At 54.1% G+C, this 16009-nt stretch overlaps 1 protein-coding gene across 1 annotated transcript in view; it reads left to right on the top strand.

Annotated features, from left to right (window-relative positions):
• Positions 1–1214: 1214 nt before the first annotated feature.
• Positions 1215–16009, top strand: part of LOC123239270 (zinc finger protein 91-like) — a 310142-nt gene continuing 295347 nt past the window's right edge. The window contains exons 1-5 of the mRNA XM_044666523.1: positions 1215–1366; positions 1504–1602; positions 3984–4864; positions 5024–5438; positions 5859–6647. Coding sequence (XP_044522458.1) covers positions 1225–1366; positions 1504–1602; positions 3984–4864; positions 5024–5438; positions 5859–6647 — 2326 coding nt within the window. The 5' untranslated portion in view covers positions 1215–1224. The remainder of the gene's footprint in view (positions 1367–1503; positions 1603–3983; positions 4865–5023; positions 5439–5858; positions 6648–16009) is intronic.

The raw sequence follows: 16009 nt of genomic DNA, 5'->3' as shown, positions 1-16009 counted from the left end.
GCAGTGGGCACCCGGAAATGCCCACAGAGACAAGCTCTAATGAGCCCTGGGTGGGCTTCCTGGAGGAGGGAGACCTGGGCTGTCCCATGGCTTGTCCTGAGCCCCTTTCTGGTCTTTGGGTACCTGCCCTTCCCCCGATGTGCCAGCTTCTGTCTCGGACAGTCTGGGGAAATGGGGGCACCGATGCCCTCACTGAGGTGCCTTGTCTCAGGCAGTGCTGGTGAGGCCTGGCGCCAGTGGGTGGGGCAGGGGCTTCCCCTGAGATTGTGTTTGATCCCAGCTGAGCATTGAAGGACAACCCCCCTGAGGACCTCTGGCTGCCAGGGGGCTCCTATGCCTGTTCTGTGGCTGAGAAGCTGCACAGGGACTGGCCAGGGGGTCCCCGCTGCCTCCCCAAGCCCAGGCTCCTCCATCGGGCTAACCCGTCCCGTCTTGGGGTCCCCCGGTACCCTCTCCCCAGATCTTCCTCAGACCAGTGACTCTTCCCGTGCCCCGGTGGCCTGTCAGGAGGGGCTTCTGGTGGCAGCGGACAAGGCTGAGGGCCTGGCATGGGCTTCCCGGTGCCAAGGATGCTGCTGCTGGGTGCCAGGCTCAGGGTGGTGTGCCTGGAAGGGTCAGGGGCATTGGCCGGGCCTGGCGCTCCCGCTCTGTGGGGGAGCTGTGGGCAGGAATGGGGCATTCTGGGGGCTTCCTGGTACCGGGCCTGGGCACAACCCAGACTGGCTGGCTGTGGACAAAGGCCCCCAGACAGGCTCGGCATCCCTCCCACAGCTCCTTCTGGAGCCTCCCTCAGGCCCTCCGGCCTCCCCTCCTCCCCCAGGCTGCTTCCCTCGGGGGCTCCTTGCCCTCCTCTGACTCCCCAGCACTGACCCAGTCCCTACTTGCCTCAGTTTCCTCATTCGTGAAATGGGCATCATAGTCCCGAGGCTGTGAAGGGCTTTGGTCGTGGCACCCAGCGGGCACCACACGGCCCATGTGCCAGCCGGTGACGTTACTGTTGTCTGAACATTACCGCCCCCTCCCCCCCCGAGAGGGTACCAAGGCTGGTGCCAGGCCAGATACCCACAGGCTGGGCGCTCTCCGGGCACCCTGGCACCGCCGATCCAGTGATGACTGGTCAGGCGGGGGGTCCGTGTCAGGCCCGGCCGACTCGCCTCTCTGTGCCCTCAGATTGCCCCCAGCGGCCTCGGGCCGGACGGTCGGTGGGCATCGCGGGTGCCCATCATGTCCGGTCTCACGGAACCGCTGACCTTCAGGGATGTGTCGGTGGACTTCACCCCCGAGGAATGGGCACAGCTGGACCCCGCACAGCGGGCACTCTACCGAGATGTCATGCTGGAGAACTACGAGAACCTCGTGTTCCTGGGTAAGGCGGGGTGCCCGGTTGGGAGGCGGGCACGCTGTGGGGGGCACCGTGGGTCCCTTCCTTGTCCTCTACCCCCTGTGGCTGCGGCACCTCCGAGCTTGGCGGGGGGTGCTCAGGCAGCTCCTCTCTCTCGGCAGGGCTGCCTGTGGCCAAGCCTGATGTCGTGTGCCAGCTGGAGAGGGGGGAGGCACCTTCATTCCCGGAGCAGCCGGAGTTCTTCGCTGGCGCCTGCCCAGGTGAGTGCCAGCCAGGGTGGGGGCTGGGGGTGTCCGCAAGATGGGGGAGACCTTCACACCGCCACCAGGTTGCCCTCCAGAGGTAGAAGCTCAGCCGTAACAATGGGTCCCGTGGGGAGTGGGTGGGAGCCCTGGACCCATGGGCACCCCCGTCAGGCATTTGGGGTTCAGGGTTGTGTCACTCAGGGGGAGCCTCCGAGGCCCTCGGGCTTAAAGGGTCAGAGGCAGGATTCAAACTCAGGCCTGCCGATGCCAAAGGCCCTGCCCACTCTGCGCTCTGAGCCAGCTTTTCTCAGCAGGGCCAGAGGCATTTCCTGCTATCATCTGGCCCTTGTGGAGCCCTCACTGGGCCTGGGCAGAGGGAAAGGAGTGCCCTGAGGCTGTCTCGTATCCGAGCCCTGGTGCTTCCCAGAGGTTGTGGCACTGAGGCCACTTCCCATTAGGTATGAGGCACCTTCTGGAGCCTCAGGCTCGTCTGAAAAATGGGGGCAACCGGCCCATGCGCGCTCAGGTTATTGGTGCCCTCCTGGGGGGCTCATCCAGCATCCGCTTGTGGACCAACTAACGGGTAGCAGAGAAGCTGGTCAAACAGGAAGTGCCCACCGAGGAGGACGAGGAAGGTAGTGCCCGCTGAGGAGGGCGTAGAAGGGTAGTGCCTGCTGAGGAGGGCGTGGAAGGTAGTGCCCGCTGAGGGCGTGGAAGGTAGTGCCTACCGAGGTGGGTGTGGAAGGGTAGTGCGCACCGAGGAGGGCATAGAAGAGTAGTGCCCACTGAGGAGGGCGTGGAAGAGTGGTGCCCACTGAGGAGGGCATGGAAGAGTAGTGCCCACCAAGGGTGTGGAAGGGTAGTGCCTGCTGAGGGCATGGAAAGGTAGCGCCTGTTGTGGAAGGGTAGTACCCATTGAGGAGGAGGGTGTGGAAGGGTAGTGCCTACTGAGGAGGACGTGGAAAGGTAGTGCCCACCGAGGAGGGTGTGGAAGGGTAGTACCTGCTGAGGAGGAGGATATGGAAGAGTAGCACCCACCAGGGGTGTGGAAGGGGAGTGCCCACTGAGGTGGGCATGGAAGGGGAGTGCCCACCAAGGGTCTGGAAGGGGAGTGCCCACTACCCAGATCAGAGAGTGTGGAGAATCGCATGACGTGGACCATGGCTGGGGCCTGATCAGGACACAAGGGGTGGCAGGGGAGGCGCGATGACTATCTCTGGAGCACTTTGCGGGTCATAGAGGTCCTGTGAGGCCCTGCCGCCTACCCCGGGACATCCACTTCACCAATGGGACCAGGAGACCCTAGACAAGTCATTAGACCATCTCTGCTGGCCTCAATTTCCTGATCTGTCTTCTGGGAGAGCTCCTGACAGAGATCGTGGCCTTACTCTTCCTCCTTTTCCCTGGAATTACAAGACTTCCTTCCTGGTGTCCTTGCTCAGGCTTCATTCCCATCTTCAAGGGGCTTCAGACCCAGGATCTCTCCTTGACCCATCTGGACTTCCAGATCTTCTTCCCTTTGGAGCCCTGGGAGGCACAGTGTTCCCTGACCCTTAAGCTGGGATTGGGGTGGGGGGAGCCAGGGCCGCTGCCCACCACGGGCCCCCCCAGGGAAAGTTTGCGGCTGACGTCGCCCAACGCATAATAGGATCTCAGATGTTTGTTGTTAGACTGTGTGACTGTCAGTCTGTCCCTTTCCTGAGACTCGGCCCTGAAGAATACCCTTGCTAACGTGAAGTCTATGAGAGACTTCTGGAAGAGGTCGTTCCCCTTGCTGGATGCAGTCCCTGGTCCTGGGATTTCTCTGGAGCATCCAAAAACGGACCCAAGAGGGTTTTCTGAGATACATGGTTGGAGAAGGCCAGCCCGGACACGCATTGCTGGACCTCCCTCCCTGGGGTATTGGCAGGAGCAGAGGAGCCCTCTGTTGGGAGCTTTGCCGATCTGTTGCCTGGGGCAGCGAGAGCAGCTACTTCATACCCTGGGGGTCCCTGAGGGCCAGAGCACCCCCTGGAGCCCATCTGGAATGGTTGAGCCCACTGCAGGTTGGATCGTTTCTGAATTTTCACACCCCTGAGTCAGACTTGAGCCCAGCAGCAGGGCTAGCCATCTGTAGTTTAAGTTGCTTTCCAGGCGCTTACCAGGCGCTTACCAGCCCCCTCTATGGGAGGGGGGCAGGAGGGAGTGGGATAGGGCTGCCTTCTGGAAGCAGCTTCTGTCGACCCCCAACCCTTGCTCCCATAGCCCCGGTTGGGTGAGGCTTCTGAATCAAATTGAATTGTGTTTTTCCTCCCTTTTCCGGATGCCTAACCTTCTCCATAACGGAGGACATGGAATTAAGCATTTTCTCCCCTTGCAGAGAATGGGAACATTTGACCCTTCTGTGTTTTTTTCAGATTCTCTCGCTCAGGAGATTAAGTGCGAAGCCGTGGACCCAATTCCGCAGCACATCATTTGTATGGAAACAGCTGATGAGAAACTCCCCAAAGAGGGTTTCTGGGAGGCTAAGATGGGAGAAGATTGGGAGTATGAAATGATGTTAGAGAGGCAGAAGGCCTCTGAGAATCAGTATAGTCAGCTTGAAACTGTTAATGTGAAAAATTTTGAGGAATTGAATATCCCTGGAAGTAATGCGTTTGGGAGAGATTTTGACCTGGGACCCATCTTTGTTCCCCAACAGAGAGTTCCTTCAGGACAAAATCTTTTTAAATATGATCCTCTGGGCAACAGCTTTGATCAGTTTTCAGACCTGATTTTATATAATGGAATGTCCCTAGAGAATAAACATTGTAAGTACAATAAGTGGAAGAAGCCCTTCGATTACCCCCCAGATCTTTTCCAGTTCCAGGCTGTAAATCCTGGGAACAAACCCTTTGAATATAACGAATTTGGGAAAACTTTCAACCCAGGGACACCCCTTATTTATCATCCCATAATGAATACTGGAGAGGAATCCTTTGAATACAACGGATGTGGGGAAGGCTTCAGTCAAAGAACCTATTTTAATGAACGCAAAAGAACTCCTGCCGGAGAGAAACTCTTTCACTGCACTGAATGTGGGAAGTCCTTCAATCACAAGGGCAACTTTACCAAACATCAGAGAATTCACACCGGAGAGAAGCCCTTCCAGTGTAACGAATGTGGGAAAGCTTTCAGCCGGAGGGGAAACCTGACCGTGCATCAAAAAATTCACTCTGGAGAGAAACCCTTCAAGTGTAACGAATGTGGGAAAGCCTTCATTCGGAGGGGCAGCCTTATTGAACATCAGAGAATTCATGCCGGAGACAAGCCTTTCCATTGTCGGCAGTGTGGAAAGACCTTCAGCCAGAGGGGAAGCCTTACCGAACACCAGAGGAGTCATACTGGAGAAAAACCTTTTAAGTGCACTGAATGTGAGAAAAGCTTCTGCCAAAGGACGTCCCTTTTTTATCATCAGAGGGTTCATACTGGTGAGAAACCGTTTTCATGTAAAGAATGTGGGAAGGTCTTTAGCCGGAGTGGAAGCCTCTCTAAACACCAGAGGATCCACACTGGTGAGAAACCCTTTGAGTGTAATGAATGTGGAAAATCCTTTAGCCAGAGGGGAAACCTTGCTAAACATCAGAGAATTCACGGTGGAGGGAAACCTTTTGAATGCAATGAATGTGGAAAAAATTTCACCAATGCTTCTTGTCTGGCTATACATCAGAGAACTCATACTGAAGAAAAACCCTTTAAGTGTAACGACTGTGGGAAAGCCTTTAGTTGGAGGGTACGCCTTATTGTGCACCAGAGAATTCATACTGGAGAGAAACCCTTTGGGTGTAATGAATGTGGGAAAGTTTTCAGTCAGAGGGGCCACCTGAATGCACATAAAAGAATTCATACTGGAGAGAAACCCTTTGTGTGTAATGAATGTGGGAGAGCTTTCAGCCAAAGGATATGCCTGACGGAACATCGAAGAATTCATGCTGGAGAGAAGCCCCTTGAATGTACTGAATGTGGGAAAAACTTCAGCCATAGGACATCCCTTTTTTATCACCAGAGAATTCATACTGGAGAGAAACCCTTTGAGTGCAATGAATGTGGGAGAACTTTCAGCCAGAGTGGAAACCTCACTGAACATCAGAGGATTCATGCTGGAGAGAAACTCTTTGAGTGTAATGAATGTGGAAAAGCCTTCAGTAACAATTCACGCCTTGCTTTACATCAGAGAAGCCATAATGGGGAGAAGTTTTTTCAGTGTAATCAATGTGGGAAAGTCTTTGGCCAGAGGGCACACCTCAATGCACACAGGAGGATTCATACAGGAGAGAAACCCTTTGAGTGCAGTGAATGTGGGAAGGCCTTTAGCTGGAGGGTAAGCCTTACTGTGCATCAGAAAATTCATACTGGAGAGAAACCTTTTGAGTGTAGTGAATGTGGGAAGGTCTTTAGCCAGAGAGGACACCTTAACACACATAAGAGAATTCATACTGGAGAGAAACCCTTTGAATGTAATGAATGCGGAAAAGCCTTCAGCCAGAGGGGACACCTTACTGAACACCAGAGAATTCATGCTGGAGAGAAGCCACTTGAATGTAATCAGTGTGGTAAAAACTTCAGCCACCGGACATCCCTCTTTTATCATCAGAGAATTCATACAGGTGAGAAACTTTTTGGATGCAATGAATGTGGGAAAGTCTTCAGCCAGAGTGGAAGCCTTACAAAACATCAAAGAATTCACACCGGAGAGAAACCCTTTAAATGTGATGAATGTGGGAAATCCTTCAGCCAGAGAGGAAACCTTACGAAACATCAGAGAATTCATGCTGGAGAGAAGCCATTTGAATGCACTGAGTGTGGAAGAGCCTTCAGTCAGAAAGTACACCTCACTGAACATCAGAGAACCCATGCTGGAGAAAAACCCTTCGAATGTAACGAATGTGGGAAAAACTTCAGCCACAGATCATCCCTTTTTCATCATCAGAGACTTCATACTGGTGAGAAACCCTTTGGATGTAACGAATGTGGGAAACTCTTCAGCCGTTATGGAAGCCTTCGGAAACATCAGAAAATCCACATTGGAGAAAAACCCTTTGGGTGTGATGAATTTGGGAAACCATTCAACCAGATAAGACCCATGAATGAACAAGAGATAATCCATGCTGGTGAGAAGCTAATAAATGCAATGAATTCGGGAACCCCGGCAGCACTAGCTGACTCCTTAGGAAGCATCAGATAATCAGTGCTTCATCAGTCTGGGTACTGCCAATGCTAGTGTGGACAACTCCTGTTATGACTTAGAAGTGTTGAGTGTGTGTGTGTGTGTGTGCGCGTGCATGCTTTAAATAGTCACTTTGGCCAGTCTGGCTATGAGCCTTAGTAGACTTAGCTTGTAGCTCTCCACCTTGGTGTATGACTTGACAACCTTCACTCATTCCATTACCAAGGCTTGTTTCTATGCCACAGTGGAGAGGATGACTTGGTGGTGGAATGATGATAATTGATTGTCCATGTCCTTTGACCATTTATCTCTTGGAGGATCACTCAAGCTTGTAAATTTGTCAATACCCTATAGGTTCTGGATGTCAGACATATCAAAGATTACTGATCTCAGTATAAAAAAAAATTAATGACTGGAAGAAGAAAGTACTCAACATTAATATGGTTAGAAAGAATTCACAACCAGATACGGGAAAGAGAAGACTAAAGAGACAAAATTAGTCATTTTCAGTTGTTTACAATTAAAATTCTTTTACAGTAACAAAACCACTGCAACTGGAATAAGGTAAGAAGCTTTTGATTTAGGAAAGAGCATTTGCATCAGACAATTCTGAAAAATATTCAGAATGAGGGATTGACCAAAAAAAGAAATGCTCCAAATTGTCCAAAATTCATTCCCTGTAGATAAGTGGTCAAAAGATTTTCAAAATACAAACTCAACAACTGTAGAAGAATATTCAGATTCATTAATAATGAGAAATACAAATTAAAACAGTAAAGTATCACACCTATCAAGTTGGCAAAGATGGTTAAAAGATGGAAAGCAGTCCGTGTTGGAAGAGTTATGGGAAGCCAGGCAACCTAATGCACTGTGGGTGAAGTCATGGTTTGGACCAAGTACTCTAGAAAACAGCTTGGAATCATATCAGGAAAGTTGTGGAGCTTTTCACAAGCCCTTTTGGTCTAACTCTTCCACCACCGGTTTTATTCCTCCAAGAAGACCATTGGAAGAAAAGACCAGTGGGCACCAGAATATTTATCACATCTGTTTTTATAATCCACATTTTATTGCTATTTTGAACTCTGTCTCTTGACTAAAACAGTTCTATAGAAAGTGAATGCTAAGACCTTACCTGAGTGACTATATGGTATTCTCTCCTAAAGTTCTGTTTCGTTATTTGGACTTGGGAACCTTCATCTTTTAAAATATTTTATTGGTTCATTTTTGCATCACAGCTGTTTGCTATCCACTCCTTCAACATTCAAGCGTCCTTTATAACAAAGCAATTCAGGAAATATAGGATACAGAGATTCCCTGGCTGACCTACCTATAGACAGCATCTTATATCTGCATTCCTTTGTCGCCACAAAGGGAGGAAGTATTGTTTCATTCCGTCTATCCCCTAACCTTCATTGCATTTCTGTTGTTCAGTTGATTCGTTTGGAGTGATCATTTCACTTATGTGGTTGGCATACTGCATAGTGTTCTGGTTCTGTTTCCTTCACTTGCTTCATGCCCATCACTTTCCAGTGCCCAGGAATACTCCATCATTCATTTTCTACAATTTGTTGCAACATTTCCCCAGTCAGGGGGCAACCACCTTGCTTCAAGTTTTGCTCCCACAAAGAGCATGGCTCTGAGTCTGTTTTTAGGTACTGAACCTTTGTTTCTGGCTTTGACTTCCTTGGGCTGTGTACCCCAGAAGTGACAAAGGTATAGACAGTTTAGACTTTTCTCATATGGTTCCAAGTTGAAATCCAGAGTGTTTGGAGTACTTCATGGTTCACCAAAAGTGCATCAGGGCATCCATCTTCCCACAATTGCCACCATCCAGCACATCTTTTATTAACTTTGCCAGTTTGTATAGTGTAAGGTGAGAGGAGTTATTTTAATTTGAATTCCTTGTACTATTAGTGATTTAAAAATATTTTTTTAAACCTTTTTCGTCTTAGAATAGATATGTGGGAATCTATTCTAAGGAAGAGTGGTAAGGACTAGGCAATTGGGGCTAAGTGACTTGCACAGGGTCACACAGCTAGAAAGAGTCTGAGGCCAGATTTGAACCCCAGTCCTCCCAATTCCAGGCCTGGCACTCTATCCACTATGTCCTATAATTTATAGTTTGCAGTTGACTACTCATCTAGAAGCAAAAAGAACTGGAGAGTGACTTGGCAAATTGCGGCATTTAGATGTATTTGAATCAGTATTCGGAGGAACCATCAGGCTTGTACTCAGAACCAGAAGGCCTGTGTATGGAATGACAGACAGCAGAGTACAGAGCAAGCCCAGCAGAGGCTTGGGCCGGAAACCGGTTCCTCCTCCCCGTTCAGAAATGTAGAACAAGGAAGGAGGAGTTCCTTGTGCTGTTCTTTGCTGTCACTAATTTGGATGGTTATTTTGTTAAACTAAGGGGGATTTCAGGGGGGTGGGGGGAGGGCTTGGGGTTTGCTGGAAGGGAATTACTTCCAGGGGAGGGATTATGTCCAAAACTATCCATAGAAAAATGATAACATGGTTCTTGAAGATAGAATGACCTCAGGTCATCTTGGTACATCCCACACCGGAGACTTCTTCGTGGATGTGAGGCGGAGAAAGTTTCACAGAGTAGCCATTTGTGGACTCTTGGAGATTCAAGATGGCAGGAACTCAACGATCCCAGGGTCGCGGGGTGAGATCAGAGAGATCGGCCTGCATCTTGTTTTTCCGTTAGCTGCTCACAGGTGGCAGCAGAGTTGCATAAGTCAGTGTGGCTGTGTGCCGATGCCACATCGGAATTAAATAGTGCCTCAACTGCGCAATTCCTTGAAACGGAAAAAGAAACCACTGACATGTATATATGTATGTATGTATGGGGGTATATGTAAACGATATCCGTGCATGCATGTCTATGCTTATGTTGGGAGATCCCCGAGAGGTCCCGGCCACAGAGGAGCCCCCCCCCCCCCCCCGGACACATCGAAGGGGCTGTAACCGGCCTTTGTGGGAAGACCTCCCGGGACTGGCTGTGCAGCCCTTTGCCTTCGGGGCCACTATTTACTTCTGTCGAGCCTCAGTTTGCCTCTCTGCAGTATCCTCCATTACCCCTTCTCTGCCCTCTGGAGCTGGCGAGCAGCCGTGGAATTCCGGTGCCTGGCTGGTGGCGGAAGAACACAGAAGGTCCCATCGCCCTGCTTGGGTCCCTTCCTTTGTGGTGGCTGATGGGAGAGCCCACCAGGCGCAGGCACGGCCCTTCTCATTCCGGGAAGCCATGGGTCTTCGCGGGCTGCCTGCCCAATCTCCCTTGACTCACGTTGAGCTTAGGCCTCCCCTCCCCTTTCCCCTCTCCCTCGTGGACTTGTGTTCCCGCCCCCGACGTGAGGTGTTCCCCTTCTTCCTGCTAGCCTGCGTGTTTCCTGTCTGTAACTAAGCTTAGTAACCCCATCCCGGATGCACACGACGACCTACTTATTAGTGAGCTACTGAGCCAGCGAGTGGCCGCGCGGCCGCGTGCGGATGGGATGAGCCGCCGCAGCGAGAGCAGAGGAAGGACGGGATGCCGCTCGCTGGCTTGCGCGTGCGCGCTCGCTGACTTTGTCTAATTAAAGCTTGTTTCACCAGTTCTTGGCGTCTGCTTTGTTCACGCTTCGCCCTCTGGGAGGCCTGCCTGGGCGGGAAGGTGGGAGACCCCGCCCCGGGAGCCGCCCACTTCTGCTCCTCTGGGTGGGGCCGCCCTGCCCAAGGCCCCATCCCTTCTGGCTCATCTGCCAGGCTTCTTGCTCCGCCCCTCCACCACCTCCTGCCTTGGGTCTTTGCCTCCAGGGGAGCCCGGATGCTCAGCAGTAGCAGTCCTGTCCAGATCCTGGGGCAGGGCTTGAGTTCCAATCCTGCCTCAGGCACTGGTAGCTGTGCAGCTCCTGGGGCGATGCAAGCCTCTGGAGAGCTCAGGCTGGCCCGGCCCACTGCTGTGAGCTGGGGCTCAAGGCCTGGGTTTCAGTGTGGCCTCACGCTACCGTGCCACAGGCCACGTGACACCCCCCCCCCCCCCCCGGATCTGGGCGTCCCTCCCGAGTGGCCTTTACCGCATGTCAGCAGGGGCCTCATTGCTGGCCAGCAATCTGCCAGAGGGGCCCCAGCGAGGCCCCTCCCTGCTCCTCCCACTGCTGCTTCTCACCTCCTCGGGATCTGGGTTCGAGTGATGCTTGATGGCTTCCTCGCTGCCCTGCGGAGACCTTCACTCCTCATGTGCCCCAAACGGATGCTGTGGCCTTTGCCCTGCCCCCACCCCCTTTCCCCCTCGGGCCTGTCAGGAACGGTTCTGGGGGACGTCAACCCCTTCCTCTTTGACTCTGGGAGCTCCCGGAGGGTGGGCCCTGCCTGGATCGTCTCCCCCTTAACCCGCTGCCCGGATGGTGCCCCCTCTGGCTGCACCTGCCGCTCCCCTGGGCCTTGAATCCAGCCCCGTCACTTCGCGGAGCCTCGTGGTGCGGCTGAGCCTGTGCGGGACTTGGTTTCTACTGCCCCGAGGCTGCACCCCCTAGTGTGGGCTGGGGTCAGCTCCCCGGGCAGGTCACTTGGCCCACCATTGTCCCGCTCTCCCCAACCCAAGAGCCCTTTAGAAGAGGTGCCAGCGCTCTCAGTGGACCTTCTTGGGCTGGCACCTCCGCAGGGTCTCTCCCTGGCCCCAGGTAGAGCCCAAAAGCCGATCTTGGGTCCTCCGGGGCTCCAGGAGAACCAGTGGCCCAGTCCGAGTGCTGCCAGCCTCCGCCCAAAAGCCATGGACGCTGCAGAGCCTTGGAGAGACTGAGGTCACCTGCCACCCCACCCTTCACTGAGGGCTGGGGAAGAGAAAGCGAGAAAATCCCAGTGGCCCCTTGGGAGGAGTCTGGGGGGGCGGAGGGTGGGAGTGGGGGAGAGCTAGAGGTGACTCCGCCTCGCCCTCTGAGCTGGGTCCCAGGAAGGGGCGGACTGAGGCATCTTGGTTGGGTGCTGCGGTATGCAGGGAAGGGAGTTCCAATCCAGTCCCCGATGGTGGCCGGCCTCTCAGCATTGTAGCAGATAGAAGGGAGCCCTTTGGAGGCGGCAGCTGCTGACCCTGCCATCTTCCAGCATTACCCAGAGGGCCCAGCAGGGGCGGTTTTCTGTCGGACCCCTGGAAGATCCAGGCGAGCCAGTGCCGAGCAGAATCTCCAGAACCGGGAGAACGTGGCTCCCGGCAGCGGCCATATTGGACAAAGACCCTCCGGATAGGCTATCCCCTCTGTGTATTTAGGGTCTTATATGGGCACCTGCCGCCAGGACCCCCGTGGAAGTGGGTTTCGCGTCCTAATGCCTGCCTGGGAGTCGAGGTTTGGGTCCAGGTGCTCTGGGAGGCCATGTTGAGAAGAGCCTCCGTGCACCCGGAAACGTAAAAGCTCTGGAAATCAAAAGATGGCCCACTAAGGCCCAGGCGGCAAGTGATATTTCAGAAGGCCCAAAAGCAAACACAAAGAAGAGGGAAGAACAAAGGGCCCTCCTCCTCTGCCCAGGAGTCTCTCTCCTGGCCAAGGCCCCACCTACCGGAGCCCCCAAGGAGGGCCCGCTCTAACAGATGACCTCAGATTGGTTCGTGCAGACTGACCTGCATCTTGGTCGCCAAATGCTGTGCTCAGGGGAGGCCTCGAAGAGACCTGGAAGCCTGCCGTCCCCTCCCCCCCAGGGAGAGAGATCTTGGAAGGATCATCCTGGAAAGCTAAAATCATTTCTCAGGTTGGGTAGACATAGTCACCCACGGGCGAGGCCCTTTCAGTGAACTTCCTGGTGGGCACCCCATGAGGACAGCCGAAGAAGATCCCTCAGGCTCCATGGGGGGGGGGGGGGCGTTAGAGGCAGCATTCAAGGACCCATTAACCTTCTTCCCAGGTGACAGAAAGTTCTCGGCCAGTGACGGCAGCAGCTCCCAGACATGGACGGCGAGTTCAGGCAGGAAGCAGACATGATCTTGGCCCAGGAGAGTTCCATTTTCCCGGCTCCCAAGTGCAGAAGGTGGGTGGGACTAGGAACCCAACTCTGATTGTGGTTGGTTGTCCTGTTTTCAGAGGACCACAGAAGCCTGTGTGCTTAGAAGAGAAGGGGCTCCATGCTGCCAGCAATGGGGGCAGAGAGTGGGAAAGAAACCCAGCTGGAGTCTCCACCCCGGGCAGTTTCCACCAGGCAGCATCAGGCCAACAGCTGTGAATTCACTGAAGTAACTCAGCAGCCCATTTGGGCAAGAGGAACGGACAGCAGCGAATGAGGGAAGGACCGGGAACGGCGTTCAGGGCTCTTTCTGACAATGCAAGGAACACCCAGGGAAGGCTGCACAGAAGAGGTTCCAGAGGGATCCACGGTCGCCCATGCCAACCGTGAGAGGCATCAGTCATAGGAGGGACCAAAGCAAGCCTATGAGCTGCAGAGCAAAGTGAACGCTCTCCACTGAAGGCAACTTGAAAACAGGGAGAGAGAGAGATGAGAGAGAGAAAGCAGTACACTAAGTTTATGAAATCCCTAGGAGCCACAGCAAGAAACTCCAGAATTAAGAAAAGAGGCGAAACAATGGAAAGAAATGAAGAGGAAAATCACTGCAGAAATGAAAATTGTCCAGAAACGACACCAGAAGAAGATGAGAACAGACAAGCACAGGCATGAGGAAGAATCTCTACTCTGGGACGGGCGCTGGGACAGGGAATGGAATATTTGTTCCTCAGAAACACCAAAGAGGATATGACTAGAGCAGCAACAAGACATCAAGCCTGGAAGAACACAGCCACTAGAGTCATGGCGCTGGGAGGGTTCTAACTTCTCAGTGTCTATGGGAGGAAACAGTGTAAGAAAACTGACCAATTGGAAACTAGATCGAGTGGGTTGGGGTCTCGAAGGATGGACCCCTCTACTTAGGTAAATACATCCTGGAAGCCGGGACGAAGTAAGACAGCGAGTTTGTCGTCGCTTCTGATAGGGGGGCGTCCCCTGGCCTGGAGAGCAAAGGCATAGCAGATGTGTCGTCCCTCGGTTCCACCTCTGACCCCTGCCAGCAGAATCGGTCCAGTGGCAAGACGCAGTGTCTATGTGTAAAACAGGAATCTCTCTAGTAATCCTGATGCAAGAGTCCCCCGTTTCTCTCATCCAGCCCCGTGGGGGGAGGGGGCTGTGACGTTTACAGTCTTGGGTTCGAGCTGTGATGGAATCCTCAGCCTGTTTCTTTCTCCCATCCCCCTGCTCGATTTCTCACACTATCTGCAGGTAGGCGAGGAAACACGCTTGCAGGGAATGTGGTATCTCTAAGACTTGGATGGGGGACCTCCTGTTCCTAGTTATCTTGTCCCTTCCCAGAGCTGGCATTCTTCCCGGATTCGTCCCCAGACTGTAGCCTGCCAGATAAGCTTCTACTCCAGAAGAGGAAGGCCGAGCCGGAGGTTTTACTGGAGGAGTGGGCAGCCCAATTCCAGGGGTTTCAATTGGGGGTAATGTCTTACTGAGAAGAACACGTGAGCAATCCCATGGTTAAGCCACTAGGAAACGTAGCAGTTAAGCTTCAGGCTTTCCATGACAATGAAAAGGAATCTGAACCATATTTCTATAGCAGTGGAAGGTTTGCAAAGCTCTTTGCACAAATTGTCTCCTTTTCTCTTTCTAATCATTTCAGTTCCATATTTTGTTGCCCCCATTTTACAGAAAGTGAAACTAGGGCTCAGGAAGTTGACTTGTGCATAGTGCCACGCGGACCCGGTGGGAAGGGGCTAAAAGGGAAGGCAAAGGAGGGCCCTCCTCCAGGAGCTCATCATCTGGGGGGGAGGGGGAAGAGAAGCCCAATTGGAGAGGGTCAGCGGAGCCTGGAATCCGGGTCCTCCTCTGGGGTCGCACCCTGTCTTACCTCTCCCATCCCTAGACCTGAGAGCCAAGGCCCGGGCGCAGCCCATTAGGTGCCTCCGGTGTGCGGGCCTCCCGGCTTCCCTGCAGGCGACTGCTGGGCTGGGGGCTTCGAGTTACTCAGGAGCAACTCCAGGGAGGGGAGCGCTGAGGCCAGGCGAACGGGGCGAGGGCCTCGCCGCTGGAGCCCAGGGTGGGCCGGGAGCGTTTTCGGGGAGGGACTGGCCACGGCCATCGCCTTCTCCGGCTCAGGTGATGGGGGCGGGGAACCTAGGTCGGATTCGAACTCGGACCCCCAGAACTCCAGAGGCGGTTGAGCTCGTTCCTCCACTTCCAGCACACCCGGCTCGGGTCCCCGGCGCTGCGGCGGGCCCCTGCGCACGCGCACACCTCGGGCCCAGGCTCAGCTAGGAAAGAGCCCCATTTTCCCGGGCACGGCCGGCTCAGACACGCCTCCCCACTCGCTTCCCGGGATTGGCTCGGAGGCAGAAGGGAGGGGTTAAGCGTGCAGAGGCCGCCCCTCCCCCGGGGCTTTGGTTGGCTGAGGGGCGGCGGCCGCCAGGGGTGGGGGCGAAGGGGCGTGACCTGCCCAGGGTCTCTTGGCTTGCTGGGGCCCACGCCTCCTGCCAGGCTTCCCGACCCCGCCTCACCTACATGTCCGGAGGCTGGGCAGGAGGCGCCCGGGGGGCCGGTTGGAGGGGGCGGGGCTCCCGGGCGGGACCTGACCGCGCGCCAACCCCTCCGCCCGGGGCGCTGCTGGGGCCCTCTCAGAACAGCCCTGGAGCCTCCGGAGCCGAAGCTCCAGCCTAGAGTAGAGCCGCCCTCCGGCTCCCAGACGCCTCCGCGGCCTCAGCTCAGCCTGTGCCCTGCGCGGAGACTCTGGGGCAGAGTCTACCCCTCTGTGTAGTAGCGCCAGATTCAGAGATCTCTAGAGAGACCCAGAGACACCTAGAGAGATCCAGAGAGACCCAGAGAAACTCAAGAGGCCTAGATAGCTAGAGACAGCCAGAGATACCTAGAGACATCTGGAGAGATCCAGAGAGACCTTGAGACCCAGAGACAGCCAAAGATATCTAGAGAGACCCAGAGAGACCCAGAGACACTCAAGAGGCCTAGAGATAGCTAGAGACATCTAGAGATCCAGAGACCTAGAGACAGCCAGAGATATCTAGAGACATCTAGAGAGATCCAGAGAGACCTAGAGACCCAGAGACAGCCAAAGATATCTAGAGAGACCCAGAGAGACCCAGAGGAACTCAAGAGGCCTAGAGATAGCTAGAGACAGCCAGAGATACCTAGAGACATCTGGAGAGATCCAGAGAGACCTTGAGACCCAGAGACAGCCAAAGATATCTAGAGAGACCCAGAGAGACC

Source organism: Gracilinanus agilis, chromosome 3 (assembly GCF_016433145.1).
Source record: "Gracilinanus agilis isolate LMUSP501 chromosome 3, AgileGrace, whole genome shotgun sequence".
NCBI lineage: Eukaryota > Metazoa > Chordata > Mammalia > Didelphimorphia > Didelphidae > Gracilinanus > Gracilinanus agilis.
Note: the sequence above shows the minus strand (reverse complement) of the source record. Positions and strands in the feature narration are given on the sequence as shown.